The sequence below is a fragment of the Harpia harpyja genome, chromosome 5, assembly GCF_026419915.1.
Source record: "Harpia harpyja isolate bHarHar1 chromosome 5, bHarHar1 primary haplotype, whole genome shotgun sequence".
NCBI classification, from domain to species: domain Eukaryota; kingdom Metazoa; phylum Chordata; class Aves; order Accipitriformes; family Accipitridae; genus Harpia; species Harpia harpyja.
In genome coordinates this window covers 79,207,667-79,222,214 of record NC_068944.1, presented here as the reverse complement: position 1 = coordinate 79,222,214, position 14,548 = coordinate 79,207,667, and the positions used below count along the sequence as shown (strand labels likewise).

Below are 14,548 nucleotides of genomic sequence, written 5' to 3'. Positions count from 1 at the left end.
TGTAGGGAAGGGAATGAGCTTCCCGGCTGTGTCCTAAAACCTTGCTGGCTGGAGTAGGAATTGCCCCAGGCTCCTGGCTACAAGCTTTTTTTAAAAAAAAAAAACAAACCAAAAAAAAAGTAAAGCCAACCGTAATATTGCCTGTTGCCCTCGCATCCACCTGGCTTTAAGCTGGGGGAGGACTTCTAGGTGACGTTTTTGGCTAGAGATGTTCACTTTTGTCAAGACAAACCTCTCACAGGAACTTCAGGAGGGCTCAACCTAAGCAAGGGTGTTTTGACTCCAGCCTGAAGATGGAGTGAAAGTGGAGTCTAGATGGGGTCTAGATTTTGTTCCCTGCTCCAGAAAGGTGCTGGGTGTGATGAAGGTGAGCTGGGGACTTTCCTGACCCCTCCGAGGTTGGTATCGGTGGGAATTCAGTTTCTGCCCAAAGAGCAGCCAGACCTGCCCCGCTGTAGGTGCTTTCCTGGCAGTGTGAGCTCTGCTTTGCAGCGCTGGACCCTTCTGCTGGTGGTCCGTCTTCCCTGCGGCACAGGGATGTCCCCTCTGAGCCCTTCCCATCTGTCTGAGCCGTGGGGAGCAGGTTGGGGGGTTCCTGACCCCCAGCAGAAGACCAGGGCTCAGCCTGGAGGGTGATGATGATCTCTTCCAGCAGACAGGGCAGTACTTGCAGTACTCCTTTCTTGCGTGCCGCCGGCTGGGTCGCAGGAGGGAGGGTGAGGAGGCATGTGATTGAAATGATCTGGCTTTGGTACGAGGTCGCGGAGTGACTCAGCATCTCTGATCCTACCGGGTTGAAAATAAACATCTGCCGTAGGCGAGGAGGGAGCGGAGGCTGTGCAACCCCTGCCGCGTCAACCTCCGTGTGTGGTGCTGGCAGGGTCCCAGGCTCTTTCCTCGGGAGCCCCCTCTCCTCCTCTTCCTCCTCCTGCGGGAATCTGCTTCCTCCTCTGGGTGCGATAACGTGGGTGCATCGATCTTGTGCTCGGCGTGGGGACCCGGAGAGCTGGCGTGCCCTTGAGTCATCTTGCGTTCTCGGGGGGCCATGTCAGACTCTCTGTCCCATGGGCGTGAGGGCTCAGGCACAACCGGGCTCCGGAGTCCCCAGCGGATAGCATGGGCACCCGGCGGACCGCACCAGGCGGTCGCTGTGCCAGAAACGCTGCGCTCCTCCATCACATCTTGCTGCAACATGGGGCCAGCCGCTTGTTTCCTTCGGCCTCCCATCTTCTGCTATCTTACTGTGGGGAAACCTCCTCCCTGGGGTACCAGGGCGTTGTGGGGCTTTTTTCTTTGCCCCATTTAGTGTGGGACGTGGCGTGTAAGGTCTCCTTCCCCGGAGGAGCTGAGCAGGCTCCTGCTCAGAAACTTTGTGGCAGGAGCGGGGCTGCCGTGCCTGGGGAGGGACGGCTCAGTCCCGTGGGTATCCCATGGGTGCAGCGGTCCCTTCCCTGGAGTGCTGCTGTAGGATCATCCGCAGGAGCTGTCCTTCTGTAGCAGGAGAGGGGCCGATGAGCTCGTCCCGGGCAGGCTGCTCCCGATGTCCCTGCTTGAGCCAGGGCTTGGGCCAGGTGAGGTGCGTCCATTCCTGAGCAGGCCGTGATCCTTCTCCTCTCCCCTGTGCCTCAGCGTCACCCCTCACAGGTCCCACTCTGGTCGTCGGTGGCCCGTGGTGATGCTGGCAGCCAGGGCTCTGGACCCAGCCGGGTCGGCAGCACAGCTCTGCAAGCCCCAGGCTGCTTCCTTCGTTAGGAAACGGCCAGCAAAGGGCGAGGAAGCTGGAAGAGCCTCGCTGGGCATTAGTGGATTAAGGCAGGGAGCACATGCGTGCCCCCAGCAGCACGTGGAGGGAGAGCAGGGTCCGTGCAGGTGTGCTCCGGTGCCTGGGGGTCCCAGGGACAGGGCTGGAAGGAGCTGAGGGACGGGCAGACGTCCAGTTGGGGCTGTGGGTTGGATGGGGCTCAGTCTGGAGAGGTTTGTGCTGATCATCTGGAGCAACGTCCTGCACAGGAGCTCCTGAGGATGGGAGCCTTTTTGGTGTGCTCCACTGTTGGATAACTTCCAAAGTAAAACTAGGGGGGTGTTTGGAGCCCTCGGGAGATGTCAGCTGAGACCTGCTCCTGGTGTTAGGTGATCCCTCAGCTGCCCCAGGAACTCTGTAAAGCTTTGGGGAACCCGTAAAGCCGTGGCAAAAGCTTCCTCAGGGGGGAGATGGAAGATGGGTATCCCCTGCAGTCAGTGGTCTCTAGCTGAGCCTTGCATCTGAGCCAGGATGCGTGCCTTTACGTAAACGTGCTCTTGTCACCGGTCCAATTCACAAGAGGAAAAACAACATGTGCTCACATGCAGTGCTTGCTGGCCCAGGGACCAGACAAACTTGTTGAGGCGCGGCGCTCTGGCTTGCCTGTGGCTGCGAGGCTGTAATAGGGCTTGGCCGCCCTCGCTGCTAACGAATGCGTAGAAATAACCCATGTGGCAAGTCCAGGCTCCTGTGGGTCAGTGAAGTTGGGTCTCCGGAGTTGGTTATATCAGCCCTGGCCCAGGAAGCATAAAGCAGCCTGTATCTCTGGTGTGGCTGCCTGCCAGGAACCCTCGTAGCCAGGGCACCTCTTGGGAAGTCTCTCAGCCTGCCAGGGAGAGTCCTGGTGCATCTGCTATCCCTTGAGATGCTGCCCAGTAAAACAGCACGTCAACCATCTGCTTTCTGGAGGGGCTAGAACAAACACCGTCTTGTACGCCTGGAAAATCTAACTGCGCGATCTGTCTCCTTAGCTTTGCAGCACTTCAGTGAGAGCATCCAGGAGTACTTGGCAAACTTGGACAAGGCCCCGGACCCCACGGTCAGGAAGGACACCTTCTCAAATGAGATCTTCAGTGCGTACGAAGTGCTTTTCAACAGCTGGCTGCAGCACCGGGAAGCCAAGGTGGGGGGACGTGGGGCACGGTGGGACCTCCCTGGGTGCGGAGTCGGGGGCTCTTAGTCTGACATTGGCCTTGCAGGATCTCAGCTCTGCTCTTTTGTAAGGACGTGGCCCCCAGAAGAGCAAGCCCCCGGCTCCTATTTAGGGCTGGATGCTTTTCTCCTTGTGCCCTGCAGCTCTGCTCGGTTCCCTCTGTCCTCGTGTCCCATATGTGATGCATGCGGAATGGGTCCCTTGCTCCCCATTGCTGGAAAGCAGAGGATGGGGTGCTTCTGCAGCCCTTTGGGGGACAGTCAGGGCATACGCCACAGCTGGGAGATGGCCGGCCAGGTTTTGTCCCCTGCAGGCATTTCTGACTTATTTAGACATCCCCCCTTCTCTGCTGAGCACCCCTTGTGCTTAGACTGGCAAAGCCAGGTGAATTACTCTCCCTGCCTCTGCTCAGAGGCTCCTAGAAGCATCAGGAAGAGCAGCTCCGTAGCAGCGGAGCAATGCCGTGGCAGGCCACTCCGTCCAGGGTTTGGCCGCACTATTAACGCACGATCTCTCCCTGCAGCTGAGGCTGGCCGTGGTGGAGGCTATGGGACCTATGAGTTACCTGATGCCCAGCGAAAAGCTGGAGGAGCAGCTCCCTAAGCTGATTCCAGGCATCCTCGCCCTCTACAAGAAGCACACGGAGGCCTTCTACATATCCAAGGTAAGCAGCTCTGAGTGCTGGTGTTGCTGGCCGAGGACTCATCCCCAACCCTATTGACCGGGAGCTTTGCTGGGGCGTAGGGTGGGTAGCGTACCTCTGCCCGCTGCCACGGGTTGGGCTGTGGTTCAGCGGTGCCGGAGGGACGCTGAGCAGCAGCTCTGCCCGTCCCAGAGAGCAGCGTGCAGTCTCGTGGGAAAACAGCAGCAGCAAAACCATCTTAGTCCTTACCTTACCGATGGTGTCACGCAGCTCGTGCCATGCCTCCACCCGGGTGGACTGGGCTGCGGGTGCCTTTTCCACACAAGATTCCCTTTCCCTGCGTTGTGATCCCTCTTGCTACTGAGCCCCAGCCTCAGGTGGTTGTGCCCAGCGATCTGGGAGGATGGAGTGGGCTGCAGCCCACCTCTGCTGCCATCTCTGGGCACCCTGCCGTGTGCCCGGTTCTCACCACGCACCCAGCCGTGGCTCGCAGCGGCCAGCGTGTCTCTTCGTGGCTGCCTGCCACGGCATCGGGGGAAGAGGCAGCTCTCGGGAACGCCTGAGCTGTGTCCCCCCGTGGAAGATGGATTATGCTGCTCGCTGCCGCCGTGGTGGGTTCGTGATCACTGCTCTCGCCTGCAGTCCCCCGCCTTGGGCTGGCATAGCACGGGGGTCACGATCCTCTGTCCTCCTCTGGAGCCCAAGCGTTTTCCTGATGCTAACTGCAACCTGGTCTCTTGCTGAGCAGAGCCTCTGCCAGATCCTGGAAGCTTCTGTCAACATTGGCAGCCGCAGCCTTGATGTGCAGCTGGACTCTCTCCTGGGCACCCTGCACCCCCAGGTAAGGGCTGGGCAGGGACCGGCTGCCCTCAGGAGGGTGCTGGGTTAGGAAAGTGGGCTTCTTGCGAGGTGTAACACTGGAGCCTGGCTGTAAGCTTGGTCTGCAGGGCTCAAGCCTTCCCCTGGATCCGCTTGAGATGGGGGCATGCAGCCTGCTCGGCTTTTCTGTCCCCTGGCCGTGCCCCTCTGAGGCTCTCGGCTTCTCTGCCGCTCACCAGTGGTGTTGCCAGCTCTCGGGCTCTGGTGTCTGATCTATTGAAGGAGTCATATGCACAGTCATATTGTCTGAAGTGAGAGCAGCTCTGGCTGCACAGTTACGCAGCAGATTGAAAACAAACACCTCAAAATCAATGGACCTTTTAAAAAGTTTGCTCTCTGAGAATAAGCGAAGGCACTGACTCGTCACGGAGCAATAACCGCGCAGCAGCGTGCAGGAGCCCTTCTCAGGCTGCTGAGTGTGGACTCCTCCTCAGCCATTCTTCGGCTGTAGGGGTGTGAGGTCTGTTCTATTACTGAACTCTTAAAATCGTGCTCTCAGGGCTTAAAACAAGTCTGAACGTTTTTTTTTAATACTTAAATGACTGTGAGTCCTGGAAGTGTCTGGCAGAAAGGCTGTCGTTTAAAATACAGACTTTACCAAAGCAATGCATAACAACTGAATGCGATAACGGTGCCATTTGTAGGAACTGCTTCTTGATGATGGGCTTTGACAGGCAAAAGCTGCTCGTGGCTGCAGAGGGGCAGCTCTGGGGCTGTGAGATGTGGCCGGCCTCAGACAGCAGCTCTGGCTCAGTTGCAGACCAAAGTGTCTTTTTGGCAGACCAGAATAAGAAGGCGCACGTTGTCCTTGCTGCAGTGTAAATTGAATTAAGAGCCTGAATTATTTTAATGGCACCCAGAAGGGTTGACTCATTTTGAAGAGGTTCCAGAGGAGATGGCCAGTGGTCTCACCTGGGTGGTGGGGCACATTTAAACAAGGAAGGTCCCGCAGCTCCTGAGCAGGCACCTCATTCCCAAGTGGTGTCCCTGAGATGACTTAACCTGCTGCGAGCACAGGCAGAGCTCTGCTCGGCCAGCAGCGGGCAGAAAGCACCGCTCTGGGCATCCATGTCGTGGGATGCTGTCACCCACCAGCCCAGGGCTTTGTCTGCCCCGAATCTCAGCACCACGCACGGCTTTGCCTCTCCAGGGCTGGGGCTGCAGCCTGCCGGCGCCTGTTCCAGGTAACGTCCCTGACCGCAGCTGTTTCTCCAACAGATTTGTGCTCCTGCAGATCCATCTGTTCCCCTGACTGTTAAAAATCACACTGAGGTTCTTCGATGCTTCACTGTCCTGGGTAAGCGATGACGTGGCGTGGCTGTCCCAAAGCCTGCTGCGCCTGCAGGTCAAAGCCCTTGGAGCGGTGCAGCTGTGCTTCACCGTGGCTGGTGTTTTTCTTGGTGTTTCGTGGTCCTCTCCAAGGAGTTGTGTGCGCTGAACGGAGGGGTTTGTTCCCCCTGGTCTCAGCTGGGAGATATCGTGGGCAGCTCTTAGCCGTGTGGGGAGATGGGAGGGAGGGGAGGGTGGTAGTTTCCATCCTGGCTCTAGCCCATGGCTTCAGGCTTGCGGAAGGCAGTAGCTTTGCGTGTCCCTAAAGGCTGGCGTCCAGGGAGAGCATCTCTAGCTGGAGCTCTTTGAGGAAGAGCACGGGGCCACCTCCGCTCCCCTGGAGCTCACTGCTGGCTCAGGCCTGATCATCCCCTTCCAGGGACCTTCCCAAAAGTGCCTGGCTCGGTTTCAAAGGTTTCTTCAGAGCCTTTTGAGCTGTCCCAGCCCACTGAGACCTCTCCAGGAGCCAGATTCTGCAGCATGCCCCGCCTGTGGTCAGGGGCAGTAGATGTAGTTTGACTTTGGGGGTACCCTGCTCATCCGTACTCCTTGTTGCTGTATCTTGTGTACAGCTAATGCAGTTGTTATCCCGGGTTACTGCAAACGTTCGGAGCACAGCAGGTCCCCTATGGTTGGACTGAGCAGGAGATGCGGGCTGACTTACAGCTTACATGTTCCCAGCCTGCGCGTGGAGCTCCGTGGCTGGAGCCCTGCCTCCCCCAATTTTGGCTCTCCTCACCAAATGGCTGTGGCACAGACAGAAGTGTGTGCAATTGCCAGAAAAAGAGCAGTGGTGTGACAAGCTGCTGCTGAGTCACGGGTGATGTCCCTTTCTTGCTAGCGTTCATGAAGGCAAACCTGCAGCTGAGCTGCCTTTGCCTGAGCAATCTTCAGGCTACCCTGCCTCGGAGCAGCCCATCCCTCCCCAAACACGCCTCTCGAATGCCCACGAGTGTTGCTCCAATTTCAGCATCCATAGACTGGTTTTATTTTTAACAATCAAAATGTTTTGACAGACGGAGCAGCACTTGTTGGAAGGTATAATTTAAACTCCTTCAGCTCCCTAGAGAGCGCAGGAAATGTGCTGAAAGCGCCGGAGAAAAGCTCAGATCTGGATGTGAAGAGCAGGATGGGCCGGTTAGCCTGGCTCACGGGGTGGCATGGCAGCAGGCTGCTTCCCCGGGGAGCTGCCTGGCCAGGAGAGGAGGAGCGGTGCTTTCCGAACCACACGCCATTTGATGCAGCGGGCAAAGCCCTTCTGCGTGTAGCCGGCACGCAGCCCCCCATCGCACGTAGGGATACGTGGGATGGGATGGCTCCACGTCGGGGACGCAGTGCCCGTATCGCAGATTTTTAGGCTGTGCGCCAGCGCGACGCGTGTCCGTGACGGTTGGTTTGGTTCCCGCAGCCTGCTCGTTCCCTGACCGCGTGCTGGCCTTCCTCCTCCCGAAGCTGGAGAGCAGCAACGAGAGGACCCGCGTGGGGACGCTCCTCATCATGAGGCAAATCATCAACAGCGCCCGTGAGTACCGGGGCGGCTGCCACCCGGCCGGCTGCGATCCCTGTCGGCGTCTCGAAGCGGGAAGGTGTGGAGGGGCTCCAGGAAGGCTTTCTCCTTCCTCCGATGGGTCCTTTTCCATGAGTCCCCTTGTTCCCCTGCTGGGACCTGGGATGAGTGGGATGAGGAGGTGAGCCCATCCTTGGCTGCAGGGTCAAGGAAGAAGGAAGCCAGTGTGGTGGCCTGGCCAGCTGGGAAGGGGGCGAGGGACAAAGCCCTCCCTGTTGGCGAAAGGGGATGTTTGGGGTCAGCAGCTCTGTCCTTGGCAGCTCAAGAGCATCCCTGAGCTTCAGAGTCCGTCTTCTTTGTTTCAGCCTCTCAAATGGAGATTAAAAAGCCCTTTATTCTTTCGTCTATGAAACTTCCTCTGCAAGACAGCAACAATAAGGTAAGCTGAGCTGCTCTTCCACGGGGTACTTCAGGGGTGGGGGTTTATTTCTGGGGCCCTGCACAGCCGTGCCCCCTGCCTCTGCCAGCCCGGCTGTCCTCCGCTGCCTCCTCCTGTTGCTCATCTCTCTCCTGGCTGGGGTTTTGGCAGTTCTGCCAACATGGCCAGAAGATGCCCCCCCCCCCCCCCAGTAACAGGGGAGCACACGGGGACTTGTTTTCCATCTGTGCCCTGTGCAAAGAGCACGTCTGAGTGTAGGCAGCCCTGCCTAGCAGGGAGTATGTGAAGCGTGGTCCTGCCTGCAGCTCTGCGTGCGAACAAAACTCACGGCCCTGCCAGGAGCCACCGGGCTGCCGGTGACTCAGCTCACGCGATCTCAGGGTGCGTCCTGTTTGCAAAACACAAACTTTGCTTTGCCGGACGTAACCGTGTGCGGTAGGTGGTGTGGCCGTGGGCTCCTGTCCAGTCCCCTCCGGACAACCCCACAGACGTGAGCAGCAGGCAGCTGACCCCGTTGTCCTGTGCGGTACCCGGTTGCTTGCTGGCAGAGCCCAAACCCAGTTGAAGGGCTGTGTAGGACCCGTAATAATGTTCCCCACTACCAAGGAGGAGGTGGTGAAGGGCAGCTGCGAGGAGGACCCTGCAGCAGGCAGAAACCCCCCTGCTTGCAGCTTCTCCCCTCCGCCCCGCACCGATGCTGGTGCCGCTGCTCTGCCCGCGCAGGTGAAGCGGGCTGTGGTGCAGGTGATCAGCGCCATGGCTCACCACGGCTACCTGGAGCAGCCCGGCGGGGAAGCGATGATGGAATTCCTCGTCCGCCAGTGCGCCCTTCCCTCAGATGCGGTAAGCACATCCAGGTGGGGTAAAACTCCTAAAGGAAGGTACCCAGGTGGGACTGTGCACACCTCTGGCTCCCTGCAGCACCAATTTAGGCAGACCCGTGGTGGAGACAGCCCAGTACCCAGGTCTGTGGCTGTGCAGCGCAGCCTGTAGAGCTCTCCCATCCAGCCTCTGGCCCCCGCTGTCCTCAGCAGAGCCGTGCAGCTGGCGGAAGCCTGCGTGCTTTGCTTCGCTTCGCCTGTGGCCTCTCGACCCTGAACCCTCCCCAGGGCAGCCCTTGCTCTAGGACCAAAGCATCCGAACCAACTATAGCCCCACAGTTCTGTCCCCGTGCAGGCTCCCTGCCTCAGACCCTCAGGATGTTCCCCTTGCCGTCCCCACCGCCTCAGCCCTCACGCAGCAGCGCTGCAGCTTCCTCCCCATCTTTCCCCCGATGACGTGTTGTTGTTCCTGCCTCTGGAGCAAGGAGGAGCGGGGACAAACCTCAGGAGCGGGAGAGATGCCATTGGGACAGCTGTCCCTGCATCCAAAGGATGCCAGCCAGTACACGGTGGAGGTCCTGCCAGCGCAGCCCCCTCCTACCCCCCCATGTAGCCATGTGCAGAGACATTGGCATGACTAAAAGCACCCTTGGGCTCATCCCTTTGCCCCTCAAAGTGGAGCAGGGGCGATGGTTTGGGCTGCAGGAGCTCCGCAGCCCCCTCTGAGCTCCATGGGTAGAGCTGGAGCGTGTGCTCGAGATGGGCCACGAACCAGGAGGTGCTTGGGTTCTGTCCATTCCTTCCAGCACACTGTTTGCCAGGCGTGCCATCTCGATGGCTTGGGAAGCGTGTTTGGCGAGGCAGTCACCCAGAGCTGCTCCCCACTGCCTCTGGCTGCCAGCCCTGCCGCAGCATGCGTGCTGACCTGCGCTTTCCCTCTCTTCCAGCAACCCAAAAAGCAGCCGCCGGATGCCGATGACCTCACTAGTGACAGCGTCCAGAGCATCAGCGTCAATACCCTCTTTCTCCTTAGCACGACTGTTGACAGGATGAACAACGTGAGTGTGCACAGCAGTCTGCCTCTGGGGTGGTCAGTGCTGGCCCCAGAGCCACCGTGCATGCACCGTGCGCTGGGGGTCCTGCGCTGCTCTCGGCGCAGGTCGCACGACCCATGCGACATGCAGGATGGCCCGTCTGCCAGGCGGAACGGGTCGTCACCGCTCCCAACCCTTGTAGGAGCTATTGCCACTATTCCCATCCCTCTGGGAGCAGGGAAGAGGTTTGGGTTGGGAAGCTGTCCTCCCAAGGACCCGTGTGTATCCTCCCCGCAGGCTTCTTTAAGGCTGGAGCAAGGCAGTGGTGCTGTAAGTCCTCAGTTCAAGAAAGACGTAAACCTGTTGGAGTGAGTCCAGAGCAGGGCCACAAAGACGATCAGAGGGCTGGAACACCTCTGCTGTGAGGAAAGGCTGAGAGAGTTGGGGTTGTTCAGCCTGGAGAAGAGAAGGCTCCAGGGAGACCTTATTGCAGCCTTTCTATACTTAATAGGGGGCTTATAAGAAAGATGGGGACAGACATTTTACCAAGGCCTGCAGCAATAGGACAAGGGGTAAGGGTTTTAAACTGAAAGGGCAGATTCAGACTAGATCTAAGGAAGAATTTTTTTACGCTGAGGGTGGTGAAACACTGAACAGGTTGTCCAGAGAGGTGGTCGATGACCCATCCCTAGAAACATTCAAGGCCAAGTTGGACGGGGCTCTGAGCAACCTGATCCAGTTGAAGATGTCCCTGCTCATTGCAGGGGGGTTGGACTAGATGGTCTTTGAAGGTCCCTTCCAACCCAGACCATTCTGTGATTCTATGTAAGGGAACACCCTCGGGCTGGAGCTTCAGTGCTGCTGGAGTAGAATACAGGCAGCGGAGACGTCTCCCTTCCCTTAGCCAGTGCTCTTGCTCAGGGACTCAGGGATTTTCCCCATCAGCAAAAGGCCTTTGACCTGGCATCCTCCCCCTCCTCTCCCTCTCGGTCCCGTCCTCTGGTGCAGGGTCTCCATCCCGCAGTTGGGCTCTTGCCAGCTGCCCTGCACCAGCAGGCAGGACGAGTGCTATGCTCCCTTTCTCCCGGCAGGTTTTGTGGCCGTATCTCCTGGAATTTGTGACCCCGATACAGTTCACCAATGCCCTGACCCCGCTCTGCAAAAGCCTCATGTATTTGGCCATGAAGAAGCAAGAGGAGGGAGAAAACGCATCCCTTATCCGTTACGACCTGAATGGTCAGTACCGGCCTCCCCCGGCAGACGCTGGGGTGCACAAGCTTGGGACTCGTTTGCAAGTCGCTGGCTTGCTTCGTGGGCGCTTGGTGGGAGGTGCTGTCTTATGCTTTTTTTTCCTTCTGTTTGTAGCAAATCTTCCTTCACCCTATGCTCTAACGACGAGACTGCTGGTGAGTGGCCTGGAGGCAGAGCTCTTCCTTTCTCTGGTTACCGGCACATCCGAAGAAAGCACCCTTCCCTCCCCTGTCCCAGGTGGACTAAGAGGAGCCTGCACCGAGCCTGCCCCAGCAAACAGGCAGGGTGAATGCCCCGTTTTGCCCTGCTGCTCCAGGCAGAGGTGCCCGTATCCAGAACCGTCGTGCACCTCTTGGGTGGGGTGCAGCCCCATCCCCCTGGCACACAGGAACGTCTCCGTGTGGGTTGTGAAAGCTCAGACTCCCTCTTAGACACCCAGAGCCGCGTAAGTGGGGTGTGCTGCAGTGCAGATCTCCAGCTGTTCTCACACGGCTTTGAGGATCTGTTCCTCAGCCCTGGGGAGGCTGGGGTTTGCTCCCCTTAGCCCAGGGATGAATCCAGGGTATGGAGAGACATTCTCTCCTGACAACATTTCTCTATCAACAGCTAGAGCAAAAGGAGGAAGCTGTAGTTTCATTGAGGTGTAGTGATCAGTCGCTTCCCAGTATTGCAATTCCTGTGTTTTGTCTCATGTTTTCTGACTCGCAACCTGGAGATTACTTTCTCTGCCCTAACACCCTTTCTTCCATCCCCAACCTTTCAGGTTGTATCGTCGCAGCCGTACATAGGAGACTGCCGGGGGACGGCTGCCCTGCGTCTGCTCAACGTATTGCATTACAGCGTCCACCCCACGCTGGACCAGCTGTGGAGCAAGAAGGTCCCTCTCTTAGTGGAGCACATAGAAGGTAGGAAGGGGCTTCTGCTCGGGAGAAACTCTCTGCTGGAGTCACTTTCTCCAAACTGGATTGCGTGTGCCTGGACACGTGGGGGTGTCCAAGAATAGGGTGGGGTACTGCCCACGAGCCTGATGACCCTCGGTACATTGAAGCTCTCTGAAGAAGTGCCATTTCCTATTTTAATAAGGACTTTAATCACCCTGGTGCCACTAATTCCTACCAGGAGCGCCTTTGTGTCAAGTACAGGACACACAACATTTGAAGAATGGTCTGCCCCTGCTGCGTGACATACAGTGAGGATGAGAAATGAGTGTAAAAATGTGCTTTCTCCTAGAGAACACGGAGAAGTCCCTGTCCCAGAAGGAGTGGGAAGAGAAGCTGCTGCTGGTAAGGGTCCCTGTGCCGGGGAGGCAATGGGGCGGTGGGAGGGCAAGTGGCAACCAACTCCAGAGCTCCCCTCGGCTGGGCCTGCCAGGGCTTCGCGTGCAGGACAGCAGCATGGGCTGGGTCTGCAGAGGCAGATATTCACCCTCGCCCACCCTGACCATGGTGGCAGAGATGGTCACTCGTTGTCACGCTGCCGGGTCGTGCCGCTTCGGAAGCGGAGATGCAGGTCAGCGTAGAGGGTGACTTGCAGTTCCTGCAGGAAAAGTTAAAACTGAGCTTTCAGGCTTGCTGGTGGGTCAGGGAACAGCAGTCCCAGGAGTGTCTCCCCACTTAATTGGAGAGCCTTAAAATAGGGCATGGAGAAGCAATTAAAATTGGGCAGGACTCATCCTGTTCCTCTGATGATGGCTGCATTACTTGGGTGCAGTTTATCTTGGAAGAGACCTGACCCTTGAGGAAAAAGGCACATTTCTGGAGGGGGGTGGGCAACGGGTGGGCAATGGCCCTGTGCTGGCAGGATCTTCCCTGGGGTGGGCAGCCTGCCTTCCGAAGGGCCGTGGTGATCCAGGGGGTGCGTGCTCGCTTGGTGCAGACGAGGGTCTGGGTAGGTCTGACACAAGCCCCCACATGCTTTATTTATTGCATTGCTCTCACCCCTCCTGGCTGGGGCTCCTCGCTTAGCTAGGAGTGGGTTTGTTAGGACGCCTGCGGCTGACGGCTCTTCCTCCCGCAGTTCCTCCAGGAGACACTGGCGGCCGTTTCTGACAACACATGGATTTGCCATTTTGTCACGGAGATGAGCAGGCAGCTGAACAGCTACAACGGCTTCCCGCTGGAGAAGGTGATCGGGGCGGGGGGATCGACGGGCTGGCAGTGCCCGTCCTGCCGCGGCGTGTTAGCAGGGGCAGAGCCAGTCCAGCCCTCGATGCCTTCTGAAAGCATCCTTCTGCCAACAGCTTGGCGCTGGGAAAGGGGTGTTAGGAAGGAAGAAAAAATAGCAGGAGGTTAGCGAGGTGGCTAGGCAGGCTTGAAAATGAAATACTGGTCAGCCCACAGCCAAATCGCTGACTCGAGAGGTCCCGGCCAGGCTGTGTCGCTCTGCCTGTGCTGGTCAGACCCGATTCGCAGTCTCTGCAGCTTGTGTTACATCTGCTGCGAACGGGCCTGTAATTAAGCTGAGCAAGAAGCGAGCTGAACCAGGCAGAGCGCGCTCTGGTGCAGAAGGGAAGGAACCAAATGACCCCGTTTTCGACCGCACCGGTGCAGGGGTGTGCTGCGAGCGGTAACCTCCAGGCTGGCGAGGGCAGAGGGCAGGGGAGGTCTCGCTGTGGTGGGTCAGGATGGAAGAGGTCTCCTGCGGGCAGGTGGCTGCTGAAGGCTGTGGTGTTTCTGCAGGGATGTAGGAGCAGTCGGAGCTGAGCCTGGCTTGGCTGGTCACCGGGGGCTGTAGAGGCATCACTGGAAAATCTTTGTCCCTCTGTCGCGGTGACTTTGTTTCTCTCTGGGCGGGAACAAGGGCTTTGTTATACCTGGTCCTGGCTCTGATGAGCGCAGTTGGCTCTTCCTTGGACTGAGCGCTGCTCTGCGATGGGATTTCTGTCCCGGTGCACCCTGGTGCTCCGAGTGTCCCAGCTGCTTACAGCCGGACTCTGTCCTACACCTTTAGCTTTAGGGCACGCGCCTTCAGGGTGCTGCGAGTAGTAATCTGTGTGTGACCAAGCTCAGTCTGCCTGCGAGGGCTTGGCAGGGTTTCGTGGGGTGGTAACGTTCCTCTTGCTCTTCCAGAACTTCCTGTATAAATGCATCGGGACGACGCTTGGGGCATGCACCAGCAAAGACCTTGTGCAAAAGCAGCTCCAGGAGCTCCTTGAAACAGCCCGATACCACGAGGAGGCAGAAAGGGAGGTGAGGAGGACTTGTACCAAACATCCCAAGGGTCATCCTGACAGACCAGGAGAGCAGTCCTAGCATGCTGACCTCTTTTTTCCACTCCCACCATGCCTGGCCTGGGCTTGTATCTCCTGGAGAATGGCTTGTAGGGTAGGTTGCAGCATCTGGGTGAATGCGCCCAGAAAAGTGAAGAGAGCCCACCTGCAGCAACGTAACGGCAAAAGGGCTCTGAAGCTGGGTGAGATGCAGGGGATGCCTTGGGACACTGTCTCAGGTGGTGTGTGGCCCCAGACTGGGACAGAGTGCTGTTTGCCAGCCCTGAGTGTGCTGGCAGAGCTGCTTCCTCTGGGAAATCATAGAATTGACTCATAGAATGGTTTTGGGTTGGAAGGGACCATAAAGATCATCTAGTTCCAACCCCCCTGCCATGGGCAGGGACACCTTCCACTAGACCAGGTTGCTCAAAGCCCCATCCAACCTGGCCTTGAACACTTCCCAGTGGTGGGGCATTGACCACC

General features: G+C 58.0%; 1 protein-coding gene across 1 annotated transcript in view; it reads left to right on the top strand.

Moving 5' to 3' along the window:
- The window catches only part of MROH1 (maestro heat like repeat family member 1), a 55,623-nt gene that overhangs the window by 8,894 nt on the left and 32,181 nt on the right, over window positions 1-14,548 (top strand). The window contains 14 exon segments of the mRNA XM_052787920.1: window positions 2,773-2,924; window positions 3,478-3,618; window positions 4,346-4,438; window positions 5,695-5,773; window positions 7,214-7,327; window positions 7,678-7,751; window positions 8,475-8,594; window positions 9,520-9,630; window positions 10,698-10,842; window positions 10,972-11,012; window positions 11,621-11,762; window positions 12,088-12,140; window positions 12,874-12,981; window positions 13,926-14,045. Of these exon segments, the coding sequence (XP_052643880.1) occupies window positions 2,773-2,924; window positions 3,478-3,618; window positions 4,346-4,438; window positions 5,695-5,773; window positions 7,214-7,327; window positions 7,678-7,751; window positions 8,475-8,594; window positions 9,520-9,630; window positions 10,698-10,842; window positions 10,972-11,012; window positions 11,621-11,762; window positions 12,088-12,140; window positions 12,874-12,981; window positions 13,926-14,045 (1,493 nt within the window).